This window comes from Peromyscus eremicus, chromosome 14 (assembly GCF_949786415.1).
Source record: "Peromyscus eremicus chromosome 14, PerEre_H2_v1, whole genome shotgun sequence".
Classification (NCBI taxonomy): Eukaryota; Metazoa; Chordata; class Mammalia; order Rodentia; family Cricetidae; genus Peromyscus; species Peromyscus eremicus.
In genome coordinates this window covers 46,351,118-46,366,863 of record NC_081430.1, presented here as the reverse complement: position 1 = coordinate 46,366,863, position 15,746 = coordinate 46,351,118, and the positions used below count along the sequence as shown (strand labels likewise).

The following is a 15,746-nucleotide window of genomic DNA, read 5'->3' as shown; positions in this document are numbered from 1 at the left end:
GTGGACAGTGGTAGCAACAGGGCAGATGAACTCCTGCACAAGCCACAGTGGTAAGCATGCAAAAAACAAAAGGACTTTCCCTCGACCCCCTTATATCTCGGACGTCAAAAGAAGGTGCTATTCACATTAAAAGGGTAAGTCTTCATAACCTCAGTGAATGTAGTCAAGAAAATCTCCCATAGACAGGCCCTGCAGTTAATACAAACTAGATAACCCCTCACAGGTGCCCCCAGCGATCCTGGGTCTTGTCAAGTTGATGATGTTAACCATTACAATACTTTCTTGGTACTATTTCTCATCTCAGATGGCTATGGCTCTGTGGAGCCTTTCTACGGGAAGTCTTGATACAATGGTTCCCAGGTGAACCAGAAAGTTTGCCTTCCTTGCGCAGTAGGAAAGGGCTGAGGTTTACTTGCTGATCCTGCTACTGTGCTTTCAGAAGCCACCCTATCTGTTCATTAAGCCTTCTTTACATAGTCACTGGCTGTTGACGCCCACAATCTGTGTAGCTGTGGTCTAGTGTCCCGGATGACTCGTGTCCTCCTTTTGTTATGCCTCCTAATCTTTGTCCTCACTAGAACGGCACATTTTCTCGGTTTCTGCTGCCTTTTCCTCTTGGCCCTGGGCCTATGTCATACCATGGTTTTCCTCCCACAGTGGCCCATGATGGCGCATTTGCCCTCATTTCTCTCCCTTTCCCATCAACCTCTGGGAGCAGCTGCGGAGGTTTGGACTCGCGCCCTGCCCAACAGAAGCCAGTCTAATCCTGGTTACCTTCTTGGAAGCATGTAACTGGTGTTTTGATTTTACAGGGGCTCATGTTAAGAGGTTGCTATTTTGGACGTTGGCCTTTTGAGTGGTGGTGTGACTATTAAAGTCTATGGTGATTTTTAAAGATGGATGAATGCAGTTTACATTATGGTATAGCCGTGATCCTATAAGGGGCCAGGAGCAAAATGGAGTCTGAATGTGAAATATCTCTCAAAGGTGTGTGCACTTGAACACTTGGCCCTTAGCTAGTAGTATTGTTTCAGAGGGCTATAGAATCATTAGAAGGTGTAGCCTTCCTGGAAGAAGTAATTCACCGAGAGCAAGCCAGTGTCTGGTCCTTTCTCTGCTTCATGACTGCAGACATAAAGTGATAAACTGCCTCAGACTTCTGCAACCACACTTTCCTGCCATGACAGACTGTATCCTTTCAAAATGTAAGTCAGAAGAAGCCCCTTTTCCTTTAATGCCTTCTTTCATAGGAATGCTCACAGCAACGAGGAAAGTTGAGAGGTTCTCTCTTTTTGATTTTTTAACCTAACAATTCCATAACAGAAAAGTCTTGAAAGACATTGTCTTATGCCTAATGTGTTGTTACTTTTATCATTGCTTTGATAAAATGCCTGACATAAGTGATAGGGAGGGAGTGGTTTATTCTGGCTTATGTTTCAGGGAAATCTACTATGAACGGTGAGGGTGTGGCAGATTTCATGGAAATGGGGGTGTATGTTGGATGCTCCTTCATTGTGATGGGCCAGAGAGAAAGAGCATTCATGCCTAAACCTAGGGCAGATATAACCTTCAAGGATTTATCCTCGGGATATACTTCAACAGGTAGGCCTTATATATTCCAAAGGTCCCACAAACAACCAAAATAGCACCACCACCTGGGGACCTTCTATCCAAATAGTTCCAGAAACTACCAAAGTAACACCACCACCATGCTCAAACACATGAGCCTGTGGGAGACGTTTCACATTCAAACCCTAATACTCAGGATATCAGAGGCAATGGTTTACAATGGCTCTTGCTATAGCTTGGTGAGGGCTGCAAACTCTATGGGCTGGACATGTCCTTGTTTTGCTTGGACCGTTCCTGCCCTGCTTATTCAACAATGAGAGGCTACAACATCACCCTCACTTCCACGTTCCAAATTCCACCAGGGACTTTGGGGATACAATTAAAAAAAAAATCTGACTCAGATCGGATTAAATGACAAAGTCTACTTGATTCATGTCACTGTCATATGCACAGACTCACCATATCATTAGGATTCAGCTTCAGCCTTTGGGTTCTTTGAGTTTTCTTTTCCCCCACATGTTGCTATTTCATGATAACAAAATGACCAGAAATATTTCAGGCATCTCAGTGGCATATTGCATCACAGGGAACTAAAGAGGGAACCTTTCGAGCATGTAAGCAACTTGAGTCACATACCTACCACTGAATCACTCATTGTGGCCACGAGACTCAGCTGACTAATTTAGCTACTAACTACATGCTCCATCCCTCAAGCTGAAAACCACATGCCTGTGGCAGTTGGTCACCCCCCAAAGAGACATTTCTGGGGGACATCTTATTTGGAAATACATGATTCACTGGAAAGTGTCTGTACCCTGGATCCTTCCCAGTTTTGCCAATGAGCCCCATGGCAAGATTTTCAGGGAGGTGGGAAGTAACTGGTGATATTTACAGGATCACTGAAAACTAAAATTCACTGTCATGGTGATAAGTATAGGAAGATACAAATCAAAGGCCCGCTTCTTCATTTCTTAGCAACTTATAAATCTCTCTTACTCTGGTGTAAACCTCAAAGAGGAAGGACCGTTCAGTAATGACTGAGGTGGAATTTCCCATAGCCCAGCATGTGGTCTGCAAGCCGCAGTTGACAGAGAAAACGCAATAGCATTTTTTTTGTGATGCCGTCAACAGAGATTGATGCCACCATGTAGATTACAATGCATTTGGTGGATCTGTGAATTATTAAAAATTGGGAGGGGGGCTGGAGAAATGGCTCAGAGGTTAAGAGTACTGACTGTTCTTCCATAGGACCTGGGTTCAATTCTCAGCACCAACATGATGGCTCACAAACTATCTGTAATTCTAATTCCAGGAGATGTGACTTTACTCAGGCACCAGGCCCACATGTAGGGCACAGACATACATACAGGCAAAACACCCCCCTACATAAGAAAAAATAACTTTAAGAAATTTGGCTTGTTGGGGGAATGACACTGAAAATAGCTTTCATGAGTAAGGCATTAGCTATGGCTGGAAATCCACCTCAGCACACCCACCACTATCAACGTAAGGTAAGTGAATCATCATTGACATTGTGTTCCTACTCTTCTACTTCAGCGTACAGCAAGTCTTCTAAGGGAGGGTCTCTTCTAAAGGGAAAATCATTTAAAGCTTATTGTCCTTACAATCTTTAAAATATTTCAGCTCAGATACAAATATCTGTAGGGGTTTCTGGAATCAACTCCCACAGCTGTTGAATTGTACCATCCTTTCTCTGTCCCATAAATTAACATACTCACTCAAAAATAATTGTAATAACTCAGAAGAGTGCCCTTACGAACATTCCTTTCCAGGGTGAAGTTAGGAGCTAGTCCTAAATTTCCAATGGCTTTCAGTTGCATCATTTCTTAGTGTCAACAAGTCTTGGAGACAGGACCAGAAATTTTAGGATAATTCTGAAATGAATTCTCTTAGAAGGATATTTCCAAGTTCAGCCAAATATCCAAGAACTTTAAAATATTGAGATATGGAAATTTTTTCATGACACAATGAAGTTAGAAAATTTTCTTGGTTATGTTGAGTTTGAAATAGTGCACATTTCCTAATTAATAAAGTGGATATTTTTATTTGAAAGCTGGAACTGAACAATCCAGAGGCTCTAGTTTATTCATCTATTTGTAGTGTATATATGTTTTGCTTGTGTGTATGTGTGAAAGAGATACTTGTGTGGTGTATGTAAGTGTGTGTGTCTGTGCATGTGTGCATAGAAACCAGAAGACATTTGGGGAGGGGGTCCTCTTCTATCACTTTCTGCTTTATTCCTTTAAGGCATGGTCTCCCCAAATCTGGAGCTTGTGTGTTTCAGCTAGACTGGCATTCCGCAAGCCCCAGTGGCCCTCTTGTTTCCACACTGCTTGCAACACTGGGGTTCCAGGCACACATGAGACCATATCTAGCTTGCTGCATGGTAGCCGGGACGCAAACTCAGGTCCTCAGGGTTGTACATCAAAGGCAGAGCCATCTCTCCAGCCATCTCTCCAGCCATCTCTCCAGCCCCCGGTTTGCTCAATGAACACCTAATTGCAGTATCATTCGAAGAACTGTAACCTATTCTGAGTATGTAAATATCCATTGGTGCTTTAGGGAAGGCATCAGGAAATTATAAGCAGAAGGAAAACAGATTACAGGCTATTATATGTTTAATGATATGCAAATGCTGTTAAATTAGAACATGATGACATTACTGTTCTTTGAGGGGGAGAATGGATTTAAACAATTCAAAATAACAGATGTCAATTTGTGTGTGCTGTGATCTAACAATAATGAGTTAAAAATTGAAGACTGCACATACATGGAATTGCATTTTGAGTTCTACACAGTAATTTCATAATAGCAGGTTCACATGCAAACTGCCTACAGTTGAAGTCATACACACACACACACACACACACACACAGAATGGGGGCCGTATCTGTTCCTAGATCTTAAATTTATTTACTTTTTTTGTATGAGTGGTTTTTTTCTGCATGTGTATGTACCACATGTGTGCCTGGTGCCCTTGGAGGTCATATGTGAGCATAGGATACTCTGGAACTTGAGTACAGATATCTGTGAGCTACTGTGTAGATATCTGGGAACAGAACCCAGGTCCTTCTCAAGAATAACAAGTACTCTTAACCATCAAGCTAGTTCTCCAGCTCCTATACCTACAATCTTAGAGAGATTAAACAATTTTGACTATATTCTTTACATGTAGAACTCACTAGTTTTAACCAGCTCAGTAAAAACATTTCTGAAATGACATTTGTAGTGTAAAGCAAGTCAAAGTACCCACAATTCATAACCCAGCTTCTTAGAAAGCATAGAAAGGAATATGGGCGTGTCCTCCCTTTTATTTTCTGGTCACAGGAGACGTTCGCTGTTTTCTTGGATAAGAAAATACATCATAGGTCAGGCTTGTTTGTGAGTGATAGAGAACACCGACCTGCAGAATTCCATGGTAGTACATGATTGTCCCCTAGTGGTCACAAATAGGACTACCACCACTCATCAACAAATGTACTAAGAGTCAGACTTTTCAAAGAGAGAAGAAAAGTCTTAACTGCCATATCGTATCTACCTCACCCAATATCTGACCTGCTTTTTTGATTTCTAGGTATTTCTTAGGATCAGGTGCAATCATCTAATGTAATTAATACTACAAAGCTTATCTATGTGCTCCATCTTTAATTTAAAAGGAGTACCAAAAACAATGAGATTACAGTGCTTAAATGTCTTTTTTTAAAACTTGAAATGAATTGGGTTTTATTCTAGGAAGAAAGAATACTTTAAAAAAACAGCTGGCTTTCCTATGCATAAAACACTGATGCTTCCTTCCAGAGGTGTCTACCTAGGAGGTGTAAGTAAACAACTTACATAGGACTAAATTTTCTAGAATAGTATAAGGAAAAATACAGACAAACATTTTTTTTAAAACAACCCCCTCATCTGGGGGAGAGGGGAGGTGGGGAGAGCTGGGGGGAGTGGAGGGAGGGGAGGGGTGGTCAGGGTATATTGTATTTGAGAAGAGTAAATAAAAAGAGAATGTGGTAAGTGGACATGTTACAAGATAAAATCTTGTGTCTTGAAGGAAAAAAAAAAACCTCTGTGGCTGAAAACATCCTAACGTATACATTGCATATTTTAATTTTGTTTAATGTGTTGCATAGAAAATAAAGTATGAGGAGAAACTAACAAACAAAAAATCCCTGACTGACACTTTCAGTGAGAAAAAAAATAAAAAGAAGAAGAGGAAAGGAGAATATTTCAAATGTTTCCCTCAGCTGCTGATTGCTAAACAAGAAAATCAAATGAATTTAAATGGCATATTACTTTAGATGTTAAAAAGATAACATGTGTTATGTTAGTTGGTATTAGACATTATACAAAAATGCACAAGCTCGTGATAAAAGGCCTACAGGGATTTTTTTTTTCTGTCTGTTTTCATGAGATGGACCAAGTTTGTTGGTTATGTCTGTGCATTTGTATTCCTGTCTCTGTTTCAGGAATTCTTTTGATTTCATAAAGGGTTCCACATAGACAAGTCTATGATCTCCTATCACAAAGCTTTCTTGGGTCAGCAGTGCTACAGTAGCAACTGTTACCACAGCAACTGGGATGGGTTTAGCTGGGAGAGAACAGGGCCCTGAGCATGGATAAGAGAATGATGAATGTGGGATTGGGTGAAAATAAGCACCCAGAATGAAAGAGATGATAGAGAAAGATAAAAAGATGCCCACGTGCTCTGTATCACGGGTTGTATTTTGAAATCAAACTCACCTAACTGAAAAATAAATAAATCAGCTTAACAAAGTCAACAGAGATAACTGACGAGTAGTGACTTACTTATCATTACTCTGAAGGATGGACACCCAACGTCCTTGGAAGACTTTTGTTAGCTTATCCAGAGAGAAAAGGAACACAAATGCATCACTTTGGACAAAAAGATTTGCTACAGATGTTCTCAGGGAGATAACGTTTATAATTTGTACAAAACAAGGAGTTAATTGCTATGTATTTTACATTTCCTTTCTTCCATAAAGATTTCCCAAATAAGACAGGGAAAGTGTGGTTAAAAAACAAACCAACAATAACAATAAAAACCCAAAACAAAACAAAACAAAAAAAACCCACCTGCAGGTAGTCTGTTCTCTGGTTTTCTAAAAACGTACATTTTGTTTTTTTTTTTTTTAATCTCATTTTGAATAAGAAAACAAAAGTTGCATATGCAAATAAATTAAAATGGATATCTACCTGTGTTGATGCCTTCAGTATGTCTCCTCAGGGTGGGGAATGCCCAGGAACTGGCACTATTGAGAATTTTCCAAAGAACCAGAAAACATGAAGGACCTTGAATTGCCTGAATGCCAGTGTTTAACCATCTGGAGAGTATAATAGCCATGTCCTGAGCCAGCTCCAACTGGTTCTCATTGCTATAATCTACTCCTAGGGTTCTATGAAGACACTTCTCCTTCTTAGGTAGCTGTCCACAGTTCTGAGAGAACAGGTGTAACTACTAGTTCACGGCAGTGCCCCTTTCTCCTGCCTGCCTGGTGAAAACAGGTGCCATCATGGAATACAGACATACCTGCTGGCAAAGCACCCACACACCTAAGATTAAAATAAAGAAGCCTTAAGAGCAGGAGCTGCTGTTTCTGCATTTTGTAGAAAGCAAGCTTTAGGGAAATTATGCAAATTTTCCAACAACTGGTCAGTGGAAGAACTGGCTTTCCAACCTAGGTGCTTTATCAAAAAGTACCAGGTAACTACAGCTAGAAGTTCTTTGCCCTCCCCAAAAGACTTTCAGATTAATGGGGGAAATCTTAATGAGGAACTCTGGAAGTCTTTTTAAGGATCTGAGGGTTAACTTTTCAATGCTGATTGCCTTCAGTCATTTCTAGAGTGCTGTCTGTTCTAAATCATATGAGAAACCTCCTGACTTTATCACTGCCCCTGCTCACAGGTTGCTAGCAGGTTTTGACAGCCTGGCTTTAGGTAAATGAACTCTACAATCTGCTAAATCAACATTTTAGTGTTAATTATCTTATGTTCTTGGCAGTGGTTGTGTAAGTTTGTATTATCTCTTCCAATAACCGACTAAAGAAAAATCCCAAGCAAATATATATATATATATTGGATATATATATATCCAATCAGTATAACTACTATCAGAATTATACTTCCAGAGGTATAAATTAGTGATAAACCTCTCATTCTCCCTTTTGACCTAACCTCAACAACTCTATTAATTTTTCATGCATAAAGAAAGAAATCATTTTTAAAAGTATTTTTTAAATATCATAAAGGGCCCAGTCAAGTCTGGAAATCAAGTCAGGATTCCGGGTTCAAGGTCTGGATCTTCGTGATCTTGAAGTCACTCAATCTACATATGAGTTTTCATATGTGGCCAAAATATTACTTCTGGACTTTTTACCTTTAAATGCATTTTTTACAGGCCACCAATAACTTACCCCAAATTAACCAAGCAGCTCAAATGGTTTTAGCTACTCTTCTTTTGAGTACTGTATCTTTAGTCTTTAAGTATATATGTGTCTTGGAGTGCAGACAGAATATATAACTCTATGAAAGCATTTTGAGCAGAAAAATGCAATGAACAGTGCCTGGGTACATGGCACAAAGGCAACGTAGCTTTCTACTGTGTGCACACATCATCATGGAAGACCAGTGGAAAACTACTGCCATATATGCCCACATCCTGCTGTGAACATAGTGGTCCTTGTGATTATCAAGCTTTTGTTTCATGATGTGTAGCTCCAAAGTGGTGTCAGGACACTTTCTAGCTGATCATTTCTGCATGAGGAGGAAGAATATATAGGAAAGAGAAGAGTAAAGGGAAAAGTAGGGTAGAAAAAAACCTTCAAAAAGTCTTTGGTTAAAACAAATGCCTACACAGTGCCCACCTAACCGTAGGCAGGGTAAATTCCACAATGAAGATTTGAAAGGATATACTATATCAAGATTCTTTACTATTCTAAGTCAAAAGGAAAGCCTATGGGTGGGTGAAAGATTGCCTATAAATATCTATTAGTCTGGATGGAAACTTACATCAGTTCTAACTATCATGTATTCAGTTATAAATGTAAAGACACCAAGACCAAAATACAAAGTCCATTTTCTTTTACTTCATGTGACTCAGTGACTAGGTTCCCAAATAGATGTAAACTTCATGAAGTTTCATGAGAACATTTCTTTCACAACCCCAGTACTTAGGGGGAAATCCCAGTACATGGAATGGCTTCAATATTGTTAATGAATAGATTAGAAATAGTATTTAGTAGTTGCATTTGTTAGAGACAAGTTTATAGCAATGAGAGAATTGGTGGTCGACAGTCTGAAAATCCAAAGACAACAACCGAATCATAACCATCAGACAGAATGGCCACTGATTTAAAGACTAATACTCCTACATGCCTCTTAGGAGGTTATAGCATAGAGACAAAGAGAACTTCTACCAACAAGGATGACCCTAAGTCATTATAAAATGATACATTTTCATACCTTATTTAATGAAAATCAATGTAGGAGTTGTACAATGTACCTTTAAAATATATCCACTGGGATAGGATAAAATATTCACTCAGAATGCTTGGTCCTCTTATGCCAGATTTCCTTTGAAAAGAATAATTTTTATTATTTTTAATATCATGTAACTTAACCTGTCTCTATCTTCTACTCTATAATCTGTAACTCTATGGTATCTCTTGTGGACACAGAAAGTATGTCCCTTTTTTGTCCTTGTGATCTATTGTGTTTCCTAGTACACAATTTTAATATGTTCCACATATCAGCTCTCCCTGTCTCAGTCACAAAACAGTACAGAATTGGATCAGCGACACAGTTTAGACTTGTCAGTGCCACTGTGATTCTGTACACCGTAAAAGTCTGCTTTCCAGACTTGTCATTGAAGCTCATATTGCGCTCTAAGATGCAGCGGATGAGCACCATCACGTGGAAGGGGGTAAAGCACAGGACGAAAGTCAACGTGATGCTAGCCAGCAACTTTATGATCCTTCTCTTCTCGCTGTTTTCCGTGGCTTGGTTGTGCCGCACAGCTTGGTACACTTTATGGTTGCAGATCATGATGGTGATCAAAGGCACTGCGTAGCCCAGGCACGTCCTAAACAGGTTGAGGTTGATCTGCCAATTCTCCAGAGGGTATTTGTCATAACACAGAGTGAAGTTAGACTTCTCCAAATCACAGTATTCAACACTTGTTTCATCTTTCCACAGAAGCATAGAGTTAAAGAAGGATTCCAGTATCCAGACAGACAGGCTGGTCATGAATGCAAATCTTCTCGTTCTTAGAAAAGAAAACTTCAGAGGGTAGACGACGGCTAAATAGCGGTCCAAGGCAATGCAGGTGAGGAAGGCCGTGCTGCTGTAAAAGTTCATGTACGTGAAGAAAACGCTGCCTTTGCATAAGGCAGCGGAGAAGGTCCAGTTGTCTTTATTCCAAGTGTAATTGATCCACAGAGGCAGAGTCAGTGCATACAGCAGATCTGACAGCGACAAGCTGAAGAGGTAAATTCCTAGCTCGTTTTCTTTCTTTGCTTGCAGAAAGGATACACATAACGATCCAACATTGGCGGGGACGCTGACTATAAACACAAATATGTAGACCACTGGGAACAAATAGTGATCTAGATCATGCTGTTCTTCGACACACGTGCTGTTCATCGTCATTTTTTATAGCGGCAATTACATTACTTCTGGGGCTGTAAACATGAAAAGAAGCCTTGCCTTGTTGTAAGTTTTCAATGTTAAAGTCTTTTTTTTTTTTGGGAGGGGGCTAGGAGTTTTTTTGGTTTCTTTTAGATTGTCCTTGGTTTTTGAAGTTCTAATCAACTCATTAATGCATTTAGAGAGTGATTATAGATGAAGTTTTTACATGGACTATCACCACTAGAAGTCAGAATCCAGGCTCCTGGAGGTGACTGAAAGCACTGAACTGATTTTAACCATCAGGAGTCTTCGTGCTCAACATCATGGGCTGTTTAGCTTTCTTGAAAGGTCACAGCCTCTCAGTTTGTCCTTTTGAATCTCACAGGAGATTGGAGACTGGTGCAAATATGAATACACAGGTTTTATTTTCATATACTTGGGCATTCTCTTAAAGGTGTCCTGTTTCTGTAATGAAAGATGAACTAAAATAGGTTAGATGTTTATAAGATATGTAACATCATTACTAACATGATTTTGAAGCAGCCATCTTTCATTTATTGAAGATATCAAATATTTTAAATGACAAAAATAGTATTTAATTAAAACAATGAACTTTAGTAAATAAAATCAAACTGAGACATCTTGCCTATTTCAAATAAGAATTGCTCCAAGGATGCTAGCTTATACAGAACTATATTTCCCACAAGATAATGCCTAACAACCATAACCAAAGTTTGTTAAACCATTAAAGCCATTTTGGTGGCTAAAAATAGAAAAGTCAGCTATTTGGTTGTGATAAGAAAATGCCACTTTATTTTATTGCTTTGAAGTATACATAAACTACATGGTCACGTGATTTGTAAGTTTCAACTTAATATACAATATCAGTATAAGGCACTTCAAAATCACATTATTAAGACGATATTTCCATAACAAATGATTAAGTGGAATTTAAAATATAGCCTATTGAGCTTTAATATATCGTTAGACAGCCTTCCTTCTCTCTTAAGTTTGTTTTTTGTTTCTTATGGGATGTAGCTCACTGTGTCTCACTTATATTCCATAACTGAGGAGAGAGAACCACCTCCATTCTGGGAAAACATTGTGATTATCAACTTCTACCCTCAGAGCTACTTAGCTCTGAGATTTGTTCCTTTGTATAGTGATGATGTCATAGAGAAGTGCTCCCAATTCCTTTGCTGGTGGGAGCACTTGGTAGTTTGGATGGTTTACAGTAAGTTTTGAAGGGAGAATATTCTAGCCACCAGTGCCATTCTCTTGCCAAGTGTAGATGAGTTCTAGGCACAAAAGGATCTGCTACCGCAAGGCACGATTCTGGTACTGGAATAAACCACATCCAGGATCTGTCTCACTCTTAAAAGGGAAAAGTAAAACTCCCAAGACCTTCTGGTTTTATCACACTTAAAGACATGAATAAAACATGCAGAGCAGCCTGTTAAAGCAATAGCAAAATATTTGTGATGGAAAACCGAAAGCAGAGCTGAGGGGAAGGGGGTGAACAAGAAACTGTGGTTATGATGTAGGTAGATATGGGTGGAAGAGGCAACTGGAGCCTGTGAATCAGAGAAACGAGGCAAAAATTCATACCATGAAGGCAGAAAGGTCTCCATTGCCATCACACACATTGAGACCTAAGAGGCTCTGGCTTCTGGGAGAGGGCAAACCAGAAAAGAAAAGAGACTAACAAGTCCTAGAGACATTTGCAGACAACAGAGAGAAGCTGGCAAATTCCTTCTTATGGCTTGGTTTATGTGAGGAGCTAAAGAAAATAATCTTCCTCTGGGTGTTCATAGTATATAGCAGATCCTCACTTGCAAAGGATCTGAGTCTGCACCGTTAGCTTGGTTCATGTGACCTACTTACATGGCTCAATTCCATTAGCCACTAGGGAAATACGAGTTGACATGAGACACCACTCAATGAGACACCACTAACACACTTCACCAGAATCACATGCAAGGCAGAAAATATCAAGTGCCAGTGGTGATGTAGAGTACCTGAACTCATACATCCCCTAGGCTGGAAAACTTTAATATGTAACATGATTTGGCAATGTTGTTGCTAAATGAATACACACACATTGACTAAGCAGCAGGCACTAAGATCATAATGTTTGCAGTAGCACTGTTTGTAATATACACTAACTAGAATGCTTATTAGCAGTAGAATAGATACCATAAGTAATATATCATCATCATCATCATCATCGACATCTATACATTAATGATGTTTCCATTTTGTCCTACATGAAATAGTAAGTTGAAGCTTAATAACACGATGCTGATGGACAAGAACAACACATGAGGACATGTCTGATTATCTGATAAAAGCCAGCCGAAGTTAACCTATGCTGGTAAGAGTCAGGACAGTGATTGCCTGTGGCAGGGTCAGGTAAAGCTAAAAGAGGATGGGAAGAGACTTCTGAGAATTTGATAGCATTCTGTTTCGTGATATGGGTACTGGTTGACTGAGCATTACTAGTTAATAAAATTGTCAAGCTGTACACTTGATTTGAAGATGTTCAGTTTGTAAAAATTGATTAAGCTGTATGCTTAGGATATATGCATCTGTCTGCACGAATATAACATTCTCAATAAAAGGTGTAACGGTGGAATCAAACTGCTGTGGTGACTGGGGATAAAAAGCATCTTGACAATGTTTTTCACATGGAAATGATCCACATAAGCCTTCCTGAGAAATTAATTGACTTCTTTTTTCTTACATGAAAATTGATAAAATCAATAAAAAAATAATTTAAACAATCATGGAAAGATTCACAGAAGGTAAGGGTTTACTAAACAAAAAGTAAGTTCTAGATGCCTAGAAGAAATTAACAAATACACATGTAACACAAAATGTGTATTTAATCAGTTTAAAGAAACAAAAGATGGAATCAGAACACATGATGAACGAAGAGAGAGAAAACTAGCAGCTGAGGATGATAGCTCACTCCATAATTTCAGTGTTTGGGAAGCTGTGACTTGGGGGATGACTGTGAATTTACAAGCAGCTTGGGCTATAGAATGAAACCCTGACTCAAAAAAAGGGGGAAAGAAGAATGGAGGAGAGAGAGAGAATGTTAAAAATCGAATAGCCAGATTTTCTTTTAAAATTAGAAAAGATTTTATTGAAAATTACTTAGAAGAGAACAATAGTACATAAAACTAAAGAAATCAGACAAAATTATCAGTGTAAAAGAAATAGGAAAACAGCAAAGATCCACGGAGAGTAAACTGAAAAGATCAGTACATATGTAACTCGAGATCCAGAAAGGAAGAAAAGGGAGATCAGTGAAAAGCAATGTTCACAAATATAACCGCTGATTGATTTCTAGAACTGACGAGGGGCACGAATCTCCCTGACCTGTGAAGCTTAGTAAGTGTCAGATGGGACAAAGTGGAACATAGATACTTAGACACACTGTGATCAAACTGAAGAGACCAAGTCTAATGGGAGAAAAGAGCCAGAGAAGAGAGATGGCTTATGTACAAAGGTTACATTTCAGACTGACAGACGGCTTATCAACAGCAATCCCTGAAACCAGATGACATATTCATGTTTCCATATTCCAAGAAAATGGATGCCATCCTATAATTATATTCCCAACGGAATTAAATTGCAAGAGCTGGAGCAAAACCTAGACATTTGCAGGTAACTACCACTTGGGAAATTTACTCCTCACTTCTTGAAGAACTCTTGAAAAGCTCTTGGTGAAGACAGAAAATGGCACTCTATGATCTGAACCACATGAAGGACCGCATAGCCTGCTAAGGACGGGATCTCATGAATGTCAGCATCACACCCTTGGGTAGGCTTACACATCTGAGGGAAAACACCTAAACTATAAAAATCTCCTCTCTTGAGGCCACAACCAAGGATAGAAGGTGGGGCGGGGTGGCCTCTTTTTTGTGTTACTAAATATATGTTTTTCTCTACAAAAGCATAAGACAAAATTATTTTAGGGAGGTTTTAGAGTTCTCAACAGAATGAATTTCTTTAGCTATAAAAGTACTTCCCGCCTTGCTGAGAGCAACCACTAGCCGGGATGGCTTGATGAAGCAGATAGTATCTTGTCTGTTGTGTAACAGAGGCAGCAGAAGCTTGTGGTTGCCTTTTCAAAGGTTCTGAAAGCTCAAAGAACTGTGGTTCTTCCAAGTTGGTTTCCTCCCACGTAAGTTAGTGCTCATGTTGTTGGGTTGCCTATGAGGCCAAGCCAAGAACCTAGCACATGGAAAGGCTTCACCGTACGTTAATGTCAGCAATGTACTGCTCTCCCTCCTACTGCAAGAACATCACAGGGTAGCCGAGGGACCTGGCGCGAACAATGCCAAGCATTGTAGACAGCACTTGCTCATTCAAGGGAAATGCGTCTACAAATCAATGGGGTAAACAAAACACATTATTTCTCTATCTTTCCAAATATTAATTAGGCTGCCTTAATGAAATTTTGAGGAAATCATTTTTGCCACCCTCACTGAAAAGATGGATGATCTAATTTTAAACTTCGTGAAGTGTCCACAAGGCAGTCTACAGCACAGCTCTAAAAGTAATATAAATAACCTATGACAATAGCTAAAAGCAAACTGTCCTCACACAGCACTACAGAGACACTTGCTTTCGCCGTAAGTGGACTTGCTACTAATGGGTCTCCGCATGTCTCTGGCACTATGAGACATAATTCACAAGTAGTTACCACTGACGCTTATTGACACTGGAAACAATAAATTTCTAACCTCACATGATTTCTGATGACTCTAAAGCTATTCCTAGGTCACTGTACTGGTGAGGAACTAGTAGCAGGCCGCTGTACCACCCGGGCTGGCACAGACTCTTCTTAAACCATCAGTTTCCCAAGACGCTGTGTCCTGAAGAGAAAGCTGAGCACACACACTCTCCTTGGCTGTACCCATCTCTTCACCTGACTAGTTCCAAGTTTGAGTTCTGATATCCTCTTACCACCACTCAAAGTAGAGGAAACCGTGCGTCTTCCTCATTTCCATCTCACTTACAAAACCTGGTCTGACATTCACAAAACCCAAACCAGATGAAGTGTTACAAACACTGCTGATCATTATGCCAAAGTCCTCTCTCTACTTTGAACTCTTCTTCTATCTTTACTCTCATACTCACCCGTTTCGGGAGTGATGCTGCTGCTCTTGACGGAGGAGGCTGGCAAATCTGCTTGTATCAAGAAGAGAAACCAGTAGTGTTGCGGGGACAGGAAATTGCCCTTGTATTTTGTCATAAACCAATGAGGAAGCAGATGCTTAATGAGAAGGCTTACATTATCTGAGTTCAAACAAAAGGATCCCTTCAGTACTTTAAATGATGTTTGGATCATTTATTGTGGTGTAATTTTCTTAACTCATTTTTTCTTTGTATCTTCATTATACGTGTATAGTTACATGTGTGCCTTTTTCTTTTCCTGTATATGTATGTGTGAGTGGTGTCTGCACATATGTGTGCCGTGCAGGTGTGTCACCTGTGTCCGTATT

General features: G+C 39.6%; 1 protein-coding gene across 1 annotated transcript; it reads right to left on the bottom strand.

Annotated features, from left to right (window-relative positions):
* Positions 1-8,769: 8,769 nt before the first annotated feature.
* Gpr65 (G protein-coupled receptor 65) lies at positions 8,770-10,686 on the bottom strand. Its single transcript, XM_059279701.1, has one exon. It carries the CDS (start codon positions 10,249-10,251, stop codon positions 9,238-9,240), a length of 1,014 nt encoding a protein of 337 aa, XP_059135684.1. The 5' UTR covers positions 10,252-10,686; the 3' UTR covers positions 8,770-9,237.
* Between the last annotated feature and the right edge of the window lie 5,060 nt (positions 10,687-15,746).

Bases quoted from the DNA above. Each gene is read 5' to 3' on its own strand.
- Gpr65 (XM_059279701.1), bottom strand. From the start codon at position 10,251: ATGACGATGAACAGCACGTGTGTCGAAGAACAGCATGATCTAGATCAC.